This window comes from Rhinoderma darwinii, chromosome 4, assembly GCF_050947455.1.
Source record: "Rhinoderma darwinii isolate aRhiDar2 chromosome 4, aRhiDar2.hap1, whole genome shotgun sequence".
NCBI lineage: Eukaryota > Metazoa > Chordata > Amphibia > Anura > Rhinodermatidae > Rhinoderma > Rhinoderma darwinii.
This window is the reverse complement of record NC_134690.1, coordinates 265507275-265527665: the sequence shown is the minus strand read 5'-3', so window position 1 is coordinate 265527665 and position 20391 is coordinate 265507275. Positions and strand designations below refer to the sequence as shown.

Here is a 20391-nt window from a genome sequence, read left to right as displayed (position 1 = left end):
ATACAGCATAATGCCCTATAGCTGTCCCCATGCAGGATAATGTCCCCATAGCCACCCCATACAGTATAATGCCCCCATAAAGTATAATGCCCACACAGAATCCCCCATACAGTATAATGCCTCCATAGTTGCCCCTGACAGTATAATGCCCCATAGCTGCCCCATACAGCTTAATTCCCCCATACAGCATAATGCCCCCATAGCTGCTCCCAAACAGCATAATGCCCCATAACTGCCCCCATAGGTTATAATGCCCCCTAGCTGCGCTTGTACAGTATAATGCCGCCAGTGCCCATGTAGATAGTGCCCATGCATATAGTGCCACAGTGTCCATGTAGATAGTGCCACACCTCCCTTGAAGATAGCGCCATCCCCCCTGTAGATAGTGCCATTGGGACTCCCTCTAGGGGCGGAATCCCCATCCAGAGCATAGGCCAGGGATTCCGCTCCTAGAGGGAAGCCTTCATGTCACTGTCCATATATGGACAGTGACGTCAGTGGCCACTACTTGAGCGGAATGCCAACTCTGGCCGGGGATTCCGCTCCAGGAGGATCCCCTGACGTCAATGTCCATATCAATGTCTAGGAGCGGAATCCCCGGCCAGATCATTGGCAACAGGGATTCTGCTCAAGGAGTAGCCACTGACGTCACTATCCATATATGGACAGTGACATCAGGGCTTCCCCGAGCACAGCGCTTAAAGTAGCGCTGTGCCCGAGGAGTCCTCGGCAAGTGGAGGAGCTCCCTCTGCTCTGAATTAATTCTGAAGCAGGGTGCTGATGGTTCCCTGCTTCAGCATTGGGTTCAACTGTATCTGCGTCCTGAGGGCGCAGATACATTTGACAGCGAGACATACCCCTGGCCGCGCGGGGCACCGCACGGAATCCGGGACTGTCCTGCTGAATCTGGGACGGTTGGGAGGTATGGGATAGGCCAGAAATGTCGATGAAGGTGCCACCTCTTGGAAAACGCTCATCCCCCGAACCTGTCCTGTCTGGTGAGGTGGTTGCTGACTGCTGCATCCCGGCAGAGAATCAGTGAAGAGGTGGCCAGTAATTTCAGGAACAGCCAAACTCACTGAGCTATGCGGTTTCTGCAACTTCCATACAAGTGAATGGGAGTTCCATAAACCGTAATTAAGAATAATTACATACTGAGATACTATAAGTCCCAGTATAGCCTAGTAATGAATAAATACGCAGTGGAGAACTGAAGCACTATAATTCACAGAATAACCTAGTAATAAATAAATATACAGTGGAGCAATGAGGAACTATAAGTCCCAGCATAACCAATAAATACATACACAGTGGAGCACAACAGCAGGTCTCGTCTATCCTAGAACTGACGTATGGTCACACGGGCAGGCTGTGCAGGGGGGAGACTTCAGAATTTATCAGTAGCTTGGAGCGCTAGGGACGGATTTCAGGCTGCTGCATATTACCATCCCTTGTCTTGCAGAATGTACACATTCTGCACATGCGCCAACCACATGCTGCACACATGCCACCTATATGCGGAACACATGCCACCCACACCCTGGACCCATGCTGCTTATGTGCCACCCATAATCAGGATACATGCCACATATACACCACTTAAAAATAGGACACAGATTGCACATGCACCACCTACACATAGAATGCACAAGCGTTATTTACACATCACTTACATTCTGGACACAGCACACATGATGCATATGCACCATACACACACACACACACACACACACACACACACACACACACACACACACACACACACACACACACACACACACACACACACACACAGTACACATACCACACACTGACCACATTACATGCATTACACATCAATTAATCAAACTTACCAGGTCTACTTTTTCCAGTTGGTAAACCTGGGTAGAATGCATACAAGCTTCAACAAAATCTTGCCCTCGGGTCAGTTTAGCCCTGTCCACTTTGCAAATAAGCCAGGATATTGCAACTTTATACAAAATCAAGACTTCAGTCCCTTGCCAACTGAGCGTCTGCTCCTTAATCTAACTGGTAGAGAGGAGAAAGCAGACATCTATCATATGTTCTGAACATGTGGGGCCTTGCGGAATCTATGGAGGGAGATTTTGGAATTGATAAAAACGGTATATGGTATGGACTTATCAGCAAACCCAAAGGTGCTGCTACTGGGGTTTGTTGGAGAACTGAATTGTTTGGCAATTGCAAAAATTCTATACCAGTGTAAAGGATCTGCCAGGCACAGCTTCGGGGTTAACGCCCATAGATAATCAGTCTGCACCTGCTTCTATGTCTGTGAGACTGACTCCATCTTCCACCACTCAGGGTGGCAGGCTTAGGAGTGGGAGAACCTATCACAGCCTGGCCAGACGGAGCTAGCTCCCGCCCTCTGTCTATTTATACCTGCCTTTCCTGTTCCTCCTTTGCTTGTGATTCTTTTCGTTTGGTTTCCTGGCCCTGCTGCAGTGTCTTGTACTATTGTCCTTGCTTCATATTGACCCCGGCTTGCTGACTACTCTCCTGCTCTGCGTTTGGTACCTCGTACACTCCTGGTTTGACTCGGCTCGTTTACTTCCCTTGTTGCTCACGGTGTTGCCGTGGGCAACTGCCCCTTTTCTCCCACTAGCTCTGTGTACCCTTGTCTGTTTGTCTGTCGTGCACTTATTGAGCATAGGGACTGTCGCCCAGTTGTACCCCGTCGCCTAGGGCGGGTCGTTGCAAGTAGGCAGGGACTGAGTGGCGGGTAGATTAGGGCTCACTTATCTGTCTCCCCACCCCCCGTCATTACATAATCACAAGCCCATACCTAGTCTACCCTGGTCCCTGACACTACTATGGACCCCCTTGAGACCCTGGCTCAGCAAATGCAGGGTCTCTCCCTACAGGTCCAGGCCCTGGCTCAGAGGGTCAACCAGCCTGATGCTACCTTGGTAGTCCCCCTCACCTCACCTCTTGAACCCCACCTTAAGTTGCCCGACCGGTTCTCAGGGGACCGGAAGACTTTTCTCTCCTTTCGGGAGAGTTGTAGGCTCTATTTTCGCTTAAAGCCCCACTCCTCAGGTTAATAATTATGTCCCGGCTCCAGGAAGGGCCCCAAGAATGGACCTTCTCCTTGACTCCTGACGCCCCTGAACTTTCCTCCGTTGATCTTTTCTTTTCTGCTCTGGGACTCATCTATGACTCATCTATGACGAGACTGACAAGATTGCTTTTGCCGAGAGTCAGCTGGTGGCCTTACGTCAGGGTAAGAGACCTGTTGAGTGGTGCGTAGCTTCTCGGTGGAATGACCCTGCCTTAAGGTGCCAGTTTAGGTTGGGTCTGTCGAACGCCCTGAAAGACCTGTTAGTTAGCTATCCCTCTTCTGACTCCCTAGACCAGGTTATGGCTTTAGCGGTACGACTTGACCGACGTCTCAGGGAACGACAACGTGAACGTTTATGTGTTTTCTCCTCTGACTCCCCCATGATGCCTCCCGAGGTTCCGTTGCTTCGTTCCTCCCCGGAAGACTCGGAGGTACCTATGCAACTCGGGGCCTCCGTGTCACCCCAACAACGTAGAGATTTCCGCAGGAAGAATGGTCTCTGCTTCTATTGTGGGGATGACAAGCATCAAGTGAACAACTGTCCTAAGCGTAAGAATGCAGCCGGAGAACTTCCGCTCCTAAGTGATCATCGGGGAGGTCACTTGGGCGCACAGGTATTTCCCGTAAATATGAAACTTAATAAAATCTTGCTTCCCTTTCAGGTCTCTTTTGGTGGTAGGTCTGCTGCCGGCAGTGCCTTCGTGGATTCAGGGTCTTTTGCTAATATTATGTCTGTGGAATTTGCTATGTCTCTAGCTATGCCATTGATTGATTTGCCTAAACCTGTCCCGGTAGTGGGTATCGACTCCACTCCTCTTGCTAATGGTTATTTTACACAGCATACCCCTGTTTTTGAACTCCTTGTTGGCTCCATGCATTTGGAGCAGTGCTCTGTACTGGTGAGGCAGGGATTATCGTCCGATATGGTTTTTTAGGACTTCCCTGGTTGCAGTTGCATAATCCCACGTTTGACTGGAATACTGGGGATCTTACCAAATGGGGTAATAAAGGCATTACGTCATGTTTTTCTGTTAATTCTATTTCTCCCCCTGAGGAGGTGAACACTCTACCTGAGTTTGTTCAGGACTTTGCTGATGTTTTCTCTAAAGAGGCCTCCGAAGTGTTACCTCCTCATAGAGAATACGATTGCGCAATTGATTTGGTACCAGGAGCTAAGCTCCCTAAGGGTAGGGCTGGGTCTAAAAATATTAAGGCTGATGCACTGTCGCGTAGCTTCATGGCCAGCCCTCCTTTGGAGGAAGATCCTGCTTGTGTTTTGCCTCCAGGTATAATCATTTCCTCTATTGATTCTGATTTAGTCTCTGAAATTGCGGCTGATCAAGGTTCAGCTCCCGGGAGCATTCCTGAGAACAAGCTGTTTGTTCAACTGCAATTCCGGCAAAGGGTACTTAGGGAAAATCATGACTCTGCACTATCTGGCCATCCAGGCATCCTGGGTACCAAGTACCTCATTGCCAGAAACTATTGGTGGCCTGGGTTGCCCAAAGACGTTAAGGCCTACGTCGCCGCTTGTGAAGTTTGTGCTAGGTCCAAGACTCCCAGGTCCCGACCAGTGGGCTTACTATGTTCTTTGCCCATTCCCCAGAGACCTTGGACCCATATCTCCGTGGATTTTATCACCGATTTGCCTCCATCTCAAGGCAAGTCGGTGGTGTGGGTTGTAGTAGATCGCTTCAGTAAGATGTGCCACTTTGTGCCCCTCAAGAAACTACCCAATGCCAAGATGCTAGCTACCTTGTTTGTCAAACACATCCTGCGTCTCCATCTGGTCCCTGTCAATATTGTTTCTGATAGAGGGGTACAATTTGTTTCATTGTTTTGGAGAGCCTGTAAAAAGTTGGAGATTGATCTGTCCTTCTCCTCTGCCTTCCATCCTGAAACTAATGGCCAAACTGAGAGGACTAATCAGTCTCTAGAACAATATTTAAGGTGTTTTATCTCTGACTGTCAATATGATTGGGTCTCATTCATTCCCGTCGCCGAATTTTCCCTTAATAACCGGGTCAGTAACTCGTCAGGGGTCTCCCCCTTTTTCTGTAATTTTGGGTTTAATCCACGGTTCTCTTCCGTTTCACCTGGTAGTTCCAACAATCCCGAGGTAGAGGTCGTTCATCGAGAACTGTGCACAGTCTGGGCTCAGGTTCAGAAGAACCTAGAGGTGTCCCAGAGCATACAGAAAACGTTCTGCTAACCCCTTGTTTATGGTCGGGGATCTGGTGTGGCTATCGTCTAAAAATTTGCTCCTTAAGGTCCCGTCCAAGAAGTTTGCTCCCCGGTTTATGGGGCCGTACAAGGTCATTGAAGTCCTCAATCCTGTCTCCTTCCGACTGGAGTTGCCCCCATCTTTTCGAGTACACGACGTGTTCCATGCCTCCCTCCTTAAACGCTGCTCCCTGTCCTTGGCTCCCTCGAGGAAACCTCCGGTCCCTGTTCTCACCCCTGAGGGGGCAGAATTCGAGGTGGCCAAGATTGTGGACAGCAGGATGGTCCAAGGCTCCCTCCAGTACCTGGTCCATTGGAGAGGATACGGGCCTGAGGAAAGGACTTGGGTACCCGCTCGGGATGTTCACGCTGGGATATTGGTCAGGAGGTTTCACCTTCATTTCCCCAGTAAACCAGGTCCACTTAGAAAGGCGTCCGGTGGCCCCTCATAAAAGGGGGGGGTACTGTAAAGGATCTGCCAGGCACAGCTTCGGGGTTAACGCCCATAGATAATCAGTCTGCACCTGCTTCTATGTCTGTGAGACTGACTCCATCTTCCACCACTCAGGGTGGCAGGCTTAGGAGTGGGAGAACCTATCACAGCCTGGCCAGACGGAGCTAGCTCCCGCCCTCTGTCTATTTATACCTGCCTTTCCTGTTCCTCCTTTGCTTGTGATTCTTTTTGTTTGGTTTCCTGGCCCTGCTGCAGCGTCTTGTACTATTGTCCTTGCTTCATATTGACCCCGGCTTGCTGACTACTCTCCTGCTCTGCGTTTGGTACCTCGTACACTCCTGGTTTGACTCGGCTTGTTTACTTCTCTTGTTGCTCACGGTGTTGCCGTGGGCAACTGCCCCTTTTCTCCCCCTAGCTCTGTGTACCCTTGTCTGTTTGTCTGTCGTGCACTTATTGAGCGTAGGGACTGTCGCCCAGTTGTACCCCGTCACCTAGGGCTGGTCGTTGCAAGTAGGCAGGGACTGAGTGGCGGGTAGATTAGGGCTCACTTGTCTGTCTCCCCACCCCCCGTCATTACAACCAGACTAGAAAGTGTATACCGAAACACTGGTTGGATGGCGAGCCTCCTGTGCAGAGGGAAATTGTGGGAATGCTAAATCACACCATTTTGATGGAGTATAAAATATTTTCTAAAAGGGGTAATGTAAAGAAATTTCATAAGCAGTGGGGAAGATGGTTGGACTACTCGAGGTTTGTGTCACCAGAACTGAGTGGACTACGGGCACAAATATAAGAGATCATTCCTAGTAACAATAGGAAAAGACTTGGGGTGCATAGCAGGGTCCCAAAGACAAGACCGACTATGAAATGTTCTTCTTTAGGAGATAGTTGTCTGACCAGGGCATATTCAGTATACGGGAGAGCCGGCCAAGTGGGATACCTCCAGGCAGGAGATGGCAAGGCGCGGGGTAAGACACGATAAAAGACTATATGCATATATGGAGAATTGATATGGATTTATGGGGTCTTGTGACAATTTGTCCATATGGAACAGATACTGGCAGGGGGCTGTTCAGGGGTTGAGGGTGGAATGCAATGTTGGGATATTTCTGTAAGATGTTATAATGGAAATGTTGTATACAATGCTGATACAGTTGATGCATAGACGATAATGTATTGCTGTTCTTGTTAATAAAATTGAACTGATTTAAAAAAAAATCTAACTGGTAGAGAGGTACTACCCACCACTTGTGGTCCCTGTCCACCTGCACATGTTGATTTGGCAGTATGTCTGCTGCTGATGTAGAGGGAGAAGTCAGAGGAAGAGGAGACTGCATTGGCGGAGTGACTGACCCTGTAGCAAGCAAAAATAGTACACTATGCTGGTCCATACAGTTGTACACAGTAAAAAAAATAAAAAATACAGTGTGGTATACGCTTTTTTTACAGTGGGACCCTATGGCCGATTTATCCCACTGTATGCCTATACAGTGGGATATGTTACAGGCCTCCATTGAATGTATATTTTTGGGAGCATTCAAACAGAGGCCATTATCAGAATGAGGAAAGTTATGATTAAAAAACAAGACAGCTCTCCTGACCATTTTAAATAAAATCTGTGTGGGGATATCCAAAATATATAGACGCAACCACTTCATCCATGGGCCTCATTAGCCCTCAAACATATGCCAGAAAATTTCTCTCTTCATATGAACATCCAACAAAGGAGGGCACTGAGGTTTTGGGTCCCGGGTCTGATCAAAGATTTAGCTGGAAAAGATCGTGTCAAACAAGGAAAAATGGCCAGGGCTTAGGGAACCATTATGGGAAGTAGACATAGAGGATAAGCACTTTATATTACCACGACATTTAAACTAACTCCATTATAGGGGATAAATGATATGCTATTCATTAATGTCTTTCCTGGAAAGCCTGTAGAAGTCATGGCAATTGCACGCTCCACATTTAATCAGGATTTCTGCCTGGATGGCAGAGTTTAGAAGAATGTCTTTTCCTGTTTGGGGTTTTGTTAAAATACAATCAACTTGGATGTGATGTTACTGGGTCCAGGGAAGGGGCAGGCCGTGCTACACTCAAATCAATAGTACATTTTCAATCAAGACTATATGCAAACTTGCTTTGTTTTTTTAGATGCATTGGAACAATTAAAAAAATGGTTGAGAAGGTGTACATAGCCTTGAAAGCATACAAAATTTTGCAGGTGACATTTCAGAATAAGCGGATATATGTGTGTACATAAGCAATAACACTATTTCTGCCCATTATATGATTTGTATTCTGCATTAATTTTTAGCATTTTTCACCTCTTCATGCATTGTCTCTTAATTCTCCATTATCACATAAATTAAAATAAATTGCAGCACTCCAATGAAAATCCAGTGGAAAAACAAGTAAAGGTTTATTAGGCCATATAAGTGCAACATTTCAGTTCCACATTGGAACTTTTTTAATGCTTGAAAAAGGTTCGATTGTGGAACTGAAACATTGCACTAATATGGGCTAATAAACCTTCACTTTTTTTCCCACTGGATTTTCATTGGAGTGCTGTAATTCTTTGTCATTTATTTGGTATATTTACAACCTTGGGTCAGGTTGCAGTTGTTGGCACCCATCACACATCCTCATAGAGTGCTGCTTACTACGTTCTTTGTTTGCTTGATCTATCACATATTTAGAAGCTGCAGCATCAGCATGGAGCAGTGTAGCTGAGCATCCAACACTGGGGTGACATATCTCTTACCAGAAGATCCAGCACATTTCTGTATGTTTGTGTCTCCTCACTCTGCTCCTGCTCCCTCCTTTATAAACTTCTATGGGTAGCGTGGCTGTGTGCGTCTCTCTCTGCTGCTGCTGCTGCCTCCTCCTGCTCTCTCTCTCTTTATCCACAGTTTTAAACGTGCCCTGAAAACACATCTATTTAGACAGGCCTATATCATTCCCTAATCCGACTCCTTTCCATGGCCCCCCTTTTAGATTAGTCATCAGAATAAGATTTCCTCACACTCCTCTTCATGTCCGTCATACACGGATACTGGCTGGTGACCGGCTCATGCAGCTTTATGTGTACCACCCCATGTGTATAAAAAATGGCTGGACTATTGTACAGAACAAACATTGTTACACTTTGTGTCTCCCTTATTTCCTCATAGATTGTAAGCTCTTGCGAGCAGAGTCCTCACTCCTCAAGTTTGAATTGTAAATTAACTTTGTCACTATGTAATGTCTGATATTGTTTGTTTCATGTTCCCTCTAAATTGTAAAGTGCTGCGTAATATGTTGGCGCTATATAAATAAAGATTATTATTATTATTATTTAGACTTGTGTGTGCAACGTAGCATACGTTGTTTGAAAAGATAGTGTCCATTTAAGCTTTATTTTCACAAAATGAGAAGTGGAAAATAAAAAATTGTATAATAGCTCAGAGTCATTTATTAGAAACTGTATAACCCTTTAACTTTTTATTGGCATGCTGTTAATCTCAACCAAACTGGACCTCCACTGCTTTTCCCACAGTTCACATTGATTTGTTTTTGTTGCATTCTTAACATGGTTTTTTTGGGTTGATAAAACATAAGAGTTTATCAACCAAAACAAAACAAAGTTAAAAATGCAACAAAAACACAGTGTGAACCAAGCCTTAGAATACGAGGTTGTGTCTGAAGCATTAATAATTAAGCTGTGGAAATTTCCATGTCTTAAGTGCATATGATGGCACCAATGCAAAGGTGCCCTTGTCACTGAAATCCACTTGCACTCTGCCATCCTAATGCTTTGCACACTCGCATATGCTTTGACTCTTAGCAACAGCTCCTGAGTTAAAAGGTACAAGCTGCATGATTACTGACTTTCCTTAAAATGTGCTTTAGGCTCTGTTCACATCTGTGTTGGGGTCCCGTTCTTACGTTCCGTCTGAGGTTTCCGTCAGAATGGGACCCTGAGCAGACACAAACTGACACCGACGGAAACCAGAGGTTTCCGTTTCCATCCTCTGGTTTCCGTCTGTGTCAGTTTGTGTCTGCTCAGGGTCCCGTCCAGATGGAAACCTCCGACGGAGTGTCAGAACAGGACCCCAACGCAGATGTGAACAGAGCCTGTGTTAACTTTTTTTTTAAAGTTGTGAGTTAAAAAGGGTTGGTATGACCTTTTGTAAGAAATGACTTTCATGTTTCTGAAACATTTGCTGAAATAATATTTTTCTTGTGTTTGTCTAGGATAACAGCAGAAATTTACTTTCATACATTGTTTCATACTACCTACGCCACTTTGATGATGTAAGTCTGCTTGATTTACTACTTTTAATATATTTTAATTTATTTTTAATATTATTAAGGTCAAGATCACACATACAGTTTTGATTCGGTTTTTGTTGCAATTTTTTGAGCCAAACACAGAAGTGGCAGATCTTTTTGATCTACTTCTAGCTTTGGCTGAAGTTGAGCCAAAAACTGCCACAAAAACTGCATCAAAATTGTGTGTGTGATCCTGGCTTAAACCCTTTAGGACTAAGCCATTTTATAGCTTCAGGACGAAGCCAGATTATAGAAATCTTATGTGTCTGTTTATCTGAAATAACTCTGGCATGGTTTTGCATATCCAAGCAATTATGACATTGTTTTTTCATTACATATTATACTTTCTTTTAATAATACATTTAGGTCAACATGGTTCATATTTATGTATTAAAAAACATGAAAAATGGCAAAAATCTAAATATTTTTTTCTAATTTGAACCCCAATATGAAACATACAGTAAATCACTGGTAAATCAATAACAGTTAATGAATATACAGTATACAAATCAAATGTTTAGTTGACTTTCAAAGCTGATACATTGTATAGGTTTTATGGTAATTGATTTCCAATATAACTTTCAGAATGCTGGCAAAGAAGAAAGCACTTTCATATTGCCAGAGCCTCAGGATCTATTTCAAGCCTCTCAAATGAAATTTGAAGACTTTGTTAAGGATCTTCGCAAATTAAAGAAAGATGTGCTTGGTACGTTATAATATCTATCTAAGCCTTATTAATATATCATAAGCATAACTTGTGTTCAAAAGTCGTAAGATTCCTGTTATCTAGTATAATTTGACACGTGGCTAAGGAATAGGGATGGTTGTAAAAGTACACATTTCCTTTACGATCCTTATAGTGCTGGGTAATGAGCATAAAAAAGTAATATGTTTGTAAAGGATCTGCGTTTCCTCATTGAAGAGACTATCTAGATTTAAAAAAAATGGCCTGTGTTTTTCTCCAGTGTGCTCTACTCTTAACCATATGCTGTGTCTAGTATCGCTGCTCAGCTACATTTACAGTGAGTTTGTGAACCCTTCAGAATTTTCTTTATTTCTGCATCAGATTTTCACACAAGTCCTAAAAGTAATTAAATAGAAGTGTATCATGGCACAAACAAAGGAGATTTCTAAGGACCTCAGAAGAAGAGTTGTTGATGCTCATCAGGCTGCAAAAAGTTACAAAACCATCTCTAAAAATTTTGGACTCCACCATTCCACAGTCAGACAGATTGTGTATAAAAGGAGGAAATTCAAGACCATTATTACTCTCCCCAGGAGTGGTTGACCAACAAAGATCACGCAAAGAGGAAGGCGTATAATAGTCTGCAAGGTCACAAAGGAACCCAAGCAACTAGAGGAACCTCTAAGCAACTAAAGGCCTTTCTCATATTAGCTAATGTTCATGAGTCCACCATCAGGCTGACCCTGAACAACAATGGTGTACATGGCAGGATTGCTGTTAGGAAAGTGCATGTTCCCTTAGCATCTCTTTTCTCTGTCCTTCTGCCTATCAGGTGTAGGGTTGTATTTATAACTAGCTTCCTCCACCTGTGCTTTGCTTGTGATTTTCCTGTCTGCATGCGTTTTGATCAAGCTATTTATCTATACCCTTCACCTTTGACTTCTGGGACATTGACCTCGGTGTGAATTTGGATAACCCTTTGTTTACCGATTTTGGTTATCTGCTCTTGGCTGGTTCTGACCTCTGCTTTACCGGATATACACTTGCACTGTTTTGGACATTTTGTTTACCCTCTGGCTGTCTGGTTATCCTGTTCATGTATTGCGTGCATTGCATCTCTTATCCAACACTGAACTCTGCTCAGACAACCTGGATTCTATGCACAAAGAACATCCCACCTTGTGGTCGGCTCCGGCGAAAACCTTAGAGTAGCCTTAGACTCTGTCGATCAGAGTTGTGACGGATTTGAGGTTGCAGATTTATTTGTATGCTCTCTCCCGGCAGTCTCCAGCAGCCTTAGGGGAATCGCTCAACTTGCAATTCCATAACCATTGCAATGAGAAAGCCACTGCTTTTCTAAAAAGAACATTGCTGCCCGTCTGCAGTTTGCTACAGAACACCTGGACAAGCCAGAATGCTATTGCCACAATGTTTTGTGGATGGATAAGACCAGAATAATTATTTTTGGTTTAAGTAAAAAGCATTATGTGTGGAGAAAGGAAAACACTGCATTCCAGCATCAAAACCTCATACCATCTGTGGTGGAAGTATTATGGTTTGTGCCTGTTGTGCTGCATCTTTTCCAGGTCGGCTTGCCACTGTTCATGGAACAATGTATTCTGAATTATACCATGAAGTTCTAAAGGAAAATGTCAGGACATCTGTCCGTGAGCTGAATGTCAAGAGAACAACAACAGAGTTGAAGCTGTTTAGTACTAAGGAATGGGCTAAAATTCCTCCACGCCGATGTGCAGGACTAATAAACAATTACTGGAAACATTTAGATGCTGTTATTGCTGCACAAGGGGGTCACACCAGATACTGAAAGCAAACGTTCACATACTTTTGCCACTCACATATGTGATATTGGATCATTTTCCTCATTTGTTTGATTTGGTTCTCTTTATCTTCTTTTAGGACTTATAAAGAAAATTCTGAAAGGTTCACAAACTTTCAAGCACCACTATAAGTGAATGGAGATACAGGCTATGGACAAGGGTGACACTGTTTCTAGAAAAAAACAAAAACTATTATTTTGTAATCTCAGACTAACAGCATACGACTAAGGGACCATTTGCAAGACTAACATAGGAATACAAACAACGGTCAGACAAAGAATGAAAGGGCAGCGCCATTTTTATACTCCAGGGTGATCTGGGAGTAATTAGTCAATTCTTTACATGTTCGGACGCTGGCCCTTTAAGGCTAGGAATGAGCTTGCGCGCGCAGCTTAGTGGTCACTGCAGGGCAGGACGCCCGCATGTGCTGGTATCTCTGGGGAGGGAGACGTTGGCAGGATGAGAGGGGTCAGCGGTCCGTGGCCATTGCAGTACACCCCCTTACCCCCCTCTTCTTGGGTCCAGAGCGAGAGAGAAATTTCTTAATGAGGGTAAGAGCATTAAGATTTTCTTCTGGCTCCCAGAACCTCTCTTCAGGACCAAACCCTCTCCAATCCACTAAATAGAAAGTCCTTCCTCCTACCCTCTTGCAGTCCAGGATATCTTTTACCTCAAACACATCGGAAGAACCGCTGGGCGCAACCGCAGGACTAGGAGTCTTACTGTAGTGGTTCAGCACCACAGGTTTAAGGAGGGACACATAAAAGGAGTTGGGGATTTTGAGGGTAGGAGGCAGCCGAAGCTTATAGGAGACAGGGTTAATCTGTTGTAGGTTCTCAAAAGGATTGAGGAACCTGGGAGCAAATTTGTACGAAGGCACCTTCAAACTAATTTTCCTTGAGGACAGCAAGACTTTAGTACCCGGAAGACACTGAGGTGGCTCTCTACTTGTTGTATTCGCTTTTCACTTCATGTGATCAACTGCCAGCAGAATAGAGGATCGGGTTTGCTGCCAGATATGTAGAAAGTCCCCAAATGCAGAGTCAGCTGCGGGTACCTGGGATGTAGCCGAAACAGGAAGAGGGTGTAATGAAGGGGGTAGGGAAACGGACAAGTGAGCCCTAATCTACCCGCCACTCTGTCCCTGCCTACTTGCAACGACCCGCCCTAGGCGACGGGGTACAACTGGGCGGCGGTCCCTGCGCTCAGTAAGTGCACGAGACAAACAGACAAGGGTACACAAAGCTAAGGGAAATGGGGCAGTTGCCCACGGCAACACCGTGAGCAACAAGAGAGGTAAAAGAGCCGAGTCAAACCAGGAGTGTACGAGGTACCAAACGCAGAGCAGGAGAGTAGTCAGTAAGCCAGGGTCAGTATGGAGCAGGATCAAATAGTTAGAAGCTGTAGCTGGGCCAGGAAACCAAACGAGAAGAATCACAAGCAAAGGAGGAACAGGAAAGGCAGGTATAAATAGACAGAGGGCGGGAGCTAGCTGAGTCTGGCAAGGCTGCGATAGGCTCTCCCACTCCTAAGCCTGCCGTCCTGAGTGGTGGAAGATGGAGTCAGTCTCAGAGACATAGACTCAGGTGCAGACTGATTACCTATGGGCGTATCCACAGAAGTTGTGCCTGGCAGATCCCTTACAGAGGGATTTGTCGATGTTGGCCGTAGACAATGAAGAACGGTGTGGAAGCAGTGGACTCACTTGTGTGGTTGTTACATGAGAACTCGGCCCATGGAAGAAGCTGTACCCAGTCATCATGCTTCATGGAGATAAAATGATGAAGATAATTCTCCATGATTTGATCTAGGACTTCTCTGGACTTGCCCATTGGACTGGGGATGGTAGGCTGAGGAAAAGTCCAATTTCACATCCAGGAGTCTACATAGGGCTCTCCAGAATCTTGAAGTGAGCTGAACCACAGGATCGGAAATGATATGGAGGGGTGAGCCATGCAAACGAAAGATGTGCTGGATGAAGAGATTTGCCAGTCGAGGAACAGAAGGTAGGCCGGTAAGTGGGATAAAGTGTGCCATCTTCAAGAACCAATCCACCACTACCCAGACTGTATTGCATCCTGCTGAGAGAGGAAGATCAGTAACAAAGTCCATTGCAATATGCTGCCAGGGAGCATTGGGCGCAGGCAGAGGTTGGAGTAGACCGGCAGGCCTGGAGTAGCAACCTTGTTAGAGACAAAGTCCACAATATCTTTGGGCAGGTGGGCCACCAGAAATTACGAACAATCAGATCTCGAGTCTTAGGAACACCTGTGTGCCCTGCCAGTTTGGAGCTGTGTCCCCAGTGGATAATTCTTCTCCTATCTGCCAACCAAACAAAAGTCCTACCCGGAGGGATGTCTTTAACCTGCAGAGGATTAGCAGAAACAATGCAGGACATGGAGGGATCTCCACAGTGTCCTCTGTTTCAAACGACCCGGACAGGGCATCGGCCCTCACATTTTTGTCAGCGGGACGGTAGTGGAGCACAAACTTTAAATGGGTGAAGAACAGCAACGACCTCGCTTGACGGGTGTTTAGCCATAAAGCCGACTTGAGATAAGAAAGATTCTTGTGGTCGAAGGAATATCAGAATGGGGTTAGCAGCGCCCTCTAGCAGGTGTCTCCACTCCTCTAGTGCCAACTTGATGGCCAGTAACTCCCGATCCCCAATAGAGTAATTGCGCTCTGCGGGAGAGAAAAGTCTAGAATAATAGCCACACACTACAGTCTTTCCTTTAAAGCTTCTCTGGAACAGAAGTGCACCTGCACCAACACAGGAAGCGTCCACCTCCAATGAGATCTGTCGAGACACATCAGGATGATGGAGGATCGAGGCTGAAATGAAAGCTATTAAACGCTGATTCTTGTTCTGGAGTCCACACTTTGGTGTTCATACCTTGCTTGTTAAGGGTAGAGATGGGAGCCAGATAAGAAATTTGGGATAAACTGCTGGTAGAAGTTAGCGAATCCCAGAAAACGCTGTATGGACCGCAGGCCCTGAGTTCGTGGCCATTCGAGGACGGACTTGACTTTCTCAGGATCCATGTTGAGGCCCTGGTCCGAGATGATGTAGCCCAGGAAGGGCATAGAATTTTTTTCAAAAATGCACTTCTCCAATTTGGCATACAGGCGATTCTCTCTTAGTCACAATGGAAGCTCATGGACATGCCTCCGATGTGTTGTCGGATCTGGGGAGAAGATCAAAATGTCATCAAGATTAGTTTAGAGTAGATCCTGGCTCCTGGTATACGATCAAATAATTTAGAGATCAATGGCAAAGGGTATTTATTTTTGACCTTGATCTGGTTGAGACCACGATAGTCAATGCAGGGTCGAAGAGATCCATCTTTTTTCTTTACGAAGGGGAGGAGGATTTTCATATGGAACCCCTCTCAAGATTCTCTTTGATATAGGCAGACATAGACTGAGTCTCTAGAAAGGAGAGGGGGTATACCTGTCCACGGAGAGGTGAAGCATTAGGAACCAGTTCAATTGGACAGTCATACGCCCAGTGTGGGGGAAGCATCTCAGCCTCCTTCTTGCTGAAGACATATGCAGACTGCGCATAATGAGTGGTAATCCTGTTAACGACTGAGACATAGGATACAGGACAGGATGGATCTATAACAGGCAGCGTTGGGGACATTTGGAGCCCCATTGGTGAACTTCTCCGGAATTCCAGTCCAGCACTAGAGCATGAAGCCGGAGCCAGGGCAACACAGGATTGATGGCTTTGGGCAAGATGAGGAATACCATTTGCTCAGTGTGAAGAGCTCCAACTTGGAGCCTCAGTGGCAAGGTCTCAGACACAATAGGATCGGGCAAAGGAAGACCATTCCCCGAGGTAACAGCCAGGGGTGTCTCAAACCGTCGGTATCTGGAGCTAATCCACTAGGTCCTGTTGGATAAAGTTGGCCGTGGACCTGGAGTCCATGGCGTGAGCGTACTGTCACGATCTGTAGGTATATGGACCCACTATGCCGCACTGCCATAGCGGAGTGGCAGCTGGCCAAACAACAGTGTACCAAGTCTCTACAAAGTCCAAGCACAAGGGTACCTGTAATAGCCCAGACAGTAGCAAGGCTAAGCTCAGATGGTACTATGACGGCAGGTGATGCAAAAAGTGTCAGGAGGTACAAGGCATGGCAGATGACACCAGACGGGGTGTATGACCTCAGGCATAGCAGACGGCACAACACGACTCCAACACTGGAGAGGGCACAGGAACAAATACAGCACGGGATACAGGTAGCAGGCCACGGGAACACTGGGAACAGGATACGAATAAAGGACCATTTGCAGGACTAACAGGAATACAAACAATGCTCAGGCAAGTAGTGAAAGGGCAGGGCCTTTTTTATAGTCCTGGGTGATCTGGGATTAATTAGTAAATTCTTTAAATGTGCGCGTGATGGCCCTAGTAGTCCCCTAAAGCCGGGAATGAGCTCACGCACACCCTAGTAGTCACTGCAGGGCAGGACGGCAGCATGTGCTGGCATCTCTGGGGAGGGAGACGTCGGCAGGATGAGAGGGGTCTGTGGTACGCGACCGTTACAACTTAGATGTTGTTAATTGCCTAGAAACTAGGGAAAAGTTACATTTCATGAGTCCCCCTTTCCAATATACATATACCTATCCTTTCTCAATGCCATACGTATGCAAACATCTAAAATTACTATCATGTAATCATGTTATAATGTCTAGATCAGGGTGCAAAACGTTTTCTAGTCCAAGAGCTACATTTTCAGATTCTACTGCTCTCAAGAGATGTAATAAAATTTAAAAGGATATTTCCATCGGAGACATTTATGGGATATTGAAAATATATGTCACAAATGTCTGATAGGTGAGGAATTCAAATCTGGGACTCCCCTCTTTCAGGAAAATGAGGGTCCCCTGTATGGCACTCCAGAAAGAAGGAAACAAGATGGCCTTGCATTTGCATGGCTATCTGCATTGTATTTTGTGGGAGTACTTTCACATGGAAGTATTTCGGTCAGTCTTATGCTTCAGTATTTGGAAGACGAAGCCAGGAGTGAAGCATAAACAGAGTGGAAAAAATTTGACCTTTTTCCATGTTTTGGACCCACTCAAGGTTTTGGCTTACAAATATTGATGCAAAATACTGACTAAAATTCTGTCATGTAGAAGAGGCGATATAGAAACAGCTGAGCAGTGGAGTGCCAAACTGAAGATCAGGGGACTCACATTCTCCCGATAAATGGTGGTCCCAGAGGTTGAATCCCCATATATCAGACTTTTATGGCAAATCCTGTGGATATGGTTAAACTAATGCGATGTGTTATGCCTAGAGGCCCCCCCCTGCATGCTGTAAATTGCCGTTGAGGATGCTCCAAAGGTTCTCAATAGGGTTGAGGTCAGGGGAACATGGGGGCCACACCATGAGTTTCTCTCCCTTTATGCCCATAGCAGCCAATGACACAGAGGTATTCTTTGCAGCATGAGATGGTGCATTGTCATGCATGAAGATAATTTTGCTACGGAAGGTACGGTTCTTCTTTTTGTACCACGGTAGAAAGTGGTCAGTCCTAAACTCTATGTACTTTGCAGAGGTCATTTTCACACCGTCAGGGACCCTAAAGGGGCCTACCAGCTCTCTCCCCATGATTCCAGCCTAAAACAGGACTCCGCCACCTCCTTGCTGACGTTGCAGCCTTGTTGGGACATCGTGGCCATTCACCAACCATCCACTACTCCATCCATCTGGACCATCCAGGGTTGCACGGCACTCATCAGTAAACAACACGGTTTGGAAATTAGTCTTCATGTATTTCTGAGCCCACTGCAACCGTTTCTGCTTGTGAGCATTGTTTAGGGGTGGCCGACTAATAGCTTTATGCACACTTGCAAACCTCGGAGGATCCTACACCTTGAGGTTCGTGGGACTCCAGAGGCACCAGCGGCTTAAAATACCTGTTTGCTGCTTTGCAATGGCATTTTAGCAGCTGCTCCCCTAATCCTATTAATTTGTCTGGCAGAAACCTTCCTCATTATGCTTTTATCTGAACGAACCCGTCTCTGCTCTGAATCAGCCACAAATCTTTTCACAGTACGATGATCACGCTTAAGTTTTCTTGAACTATCCAATGTTTTCATACCTTGTCCAAGGTATTGCACTATTTCACGCTTTTCGGCATCAGAGAGATCCTTTTTCTTTCCCATATTGCTTGAAACCTGTGGCCTGCTTAATAATGTGGAACGTCCTTCTTAAGTAGTTTTCCTTTGATTGGGCACACCTGACAAACTAATTATCACAAGTGTCTGAGATTGATTACAATGATCCAAAGAGCCAGCCCTAAGACACAATACCATCCATGAGTTTAATTGAAAAACTAATAATTAAATGTTTATGACACTTAAATCCAATGTGCATAATAATTTGGAACACGGTGTATAATATATATATATGCAGGGCCGGCCCTAGGATAGATGGCGCCCTGTGCAAAATGATCTTTCGGCGCCCCACCCACCCACCATCATTAAAAAAAAATGCCCTATAAAAAAATTAGAATGCCCCTTTAGTGCCCCCATACAGTATAATAATAATATTTAATTATGTAATATATTACAACCCCTTCAAGGACACAGTATTTTGTCCTCTAATTTTGCCCACAGTATTATGCCACCTGTAGTACCCCTACACAGTATAATGTCCGCTTAGTGGCCCCCACACAGTATAGTGCCCACCTGTAGACAGTGCCATAATCCCCCACCTCCTTTTTGTAGATCGTGCCATATAGCCCCCCACCTCCCCCTTGTAGACAGTGCCATACAGTCTCCCACCTCCCCCTTGTAGACAATGCCCCAAACAAAAACAAAAATTGTACTCACCTAGGCCCCGTTCCCATGACGAACTGAGCTGCTCCATGACGGGAACCTGTAGCCTAGTACAGAGTTTCCCAACCTTTTCGGACTCGAGGCAGCACTGGAAAAATAAAATTTCCTCAGGACCCCCCTACCAAAAATAGTTTTGAGAAAGACAGAAAACGGCTAAGAACAAGCACTGCACTCGAAGGGTCTGTTAACACACGTTTTTTGTAAGGCAATAAAAATCTGCCTCAAAATTCCTTCAGCAACTGACAGCGTTATTTGATCTTTTTTTTGTGTTTTTTCTTAAGCCGAATGACGCAGGAAAAAAAAAGCTCCAAACGAGCGCCGCAGGTATTTTCTGCCTCCTAAAATAACCATCAGCCCCCCACTCACAGTAAAATGACCATCAGCCCACCACTCACAGTAAAATGACCATAAGCCCACCACTCACAGATTCCCCCTGTAAGTAGCGCCATACAGCCCCTTGTAGGTAGCGCCACAAAGCCCCTTGTAGGTAGCGCCACACAGCCCCTTGTGGGTAGTGCCACACAGCGCCCTTTTGGGTAGCACCACACAGCCCCTTGTAGGTAGCACCACACAGCCCCCTTGTGGGTAGCGCCAGACAGCCCTCTTGTAGGTAGCGCCAGACAGCCCCCTTGTAGATAGAGCCACACAGCACCCTTGTAGAAAGCGCCACACAGCCCCCTGTAGGGAGTGCCACACAGCCCCCTGTAGGGAGTGCCACACAGCCCCCTGTAGGGAGTGCCACACAGCCCCCTGGTAGGAAGTGCCGCACAGCCCCCTGGTAGGGAGTGCCGGACAGCCCCCTGCTAGGGAGTGCCGGACAGCCCCCTGCTAGGGAGTGCCGCACAGCCCCCTGGTAGGGAGTGCAGCACAGCCCCCTGGTAGGGAGTGCCGCAAAGACCCCTGGTAGGGAGTGCCACACAGTCCACAGCCCCCTGGTAGGGAG

At 45.9% G+C, this 20391-nt stretch overlaps 1 protein-coding gene across 1 annotated transcript in view; it reads left to right on the top strand.

The window, feature by feature from the left end:
* Positions 1-20391, top strand: part of FMN2 (formin 2) — a 302966-nt gene that overhangs the window by 208696 nt on the left and 73879 nt on the right. The window contains exons 12-13 of the mRNA XM_075862445.1: positions 9990-10049; positions 10653-10773. Coding sequence (XP_075718560.1) covers positions 9990-10049; positions 10653-10773 — 181 coding nt within the window. The remainder of the gene's footprint in view (positions 1-9989; positions 10050-10652; positions 10774-20391) is intronic.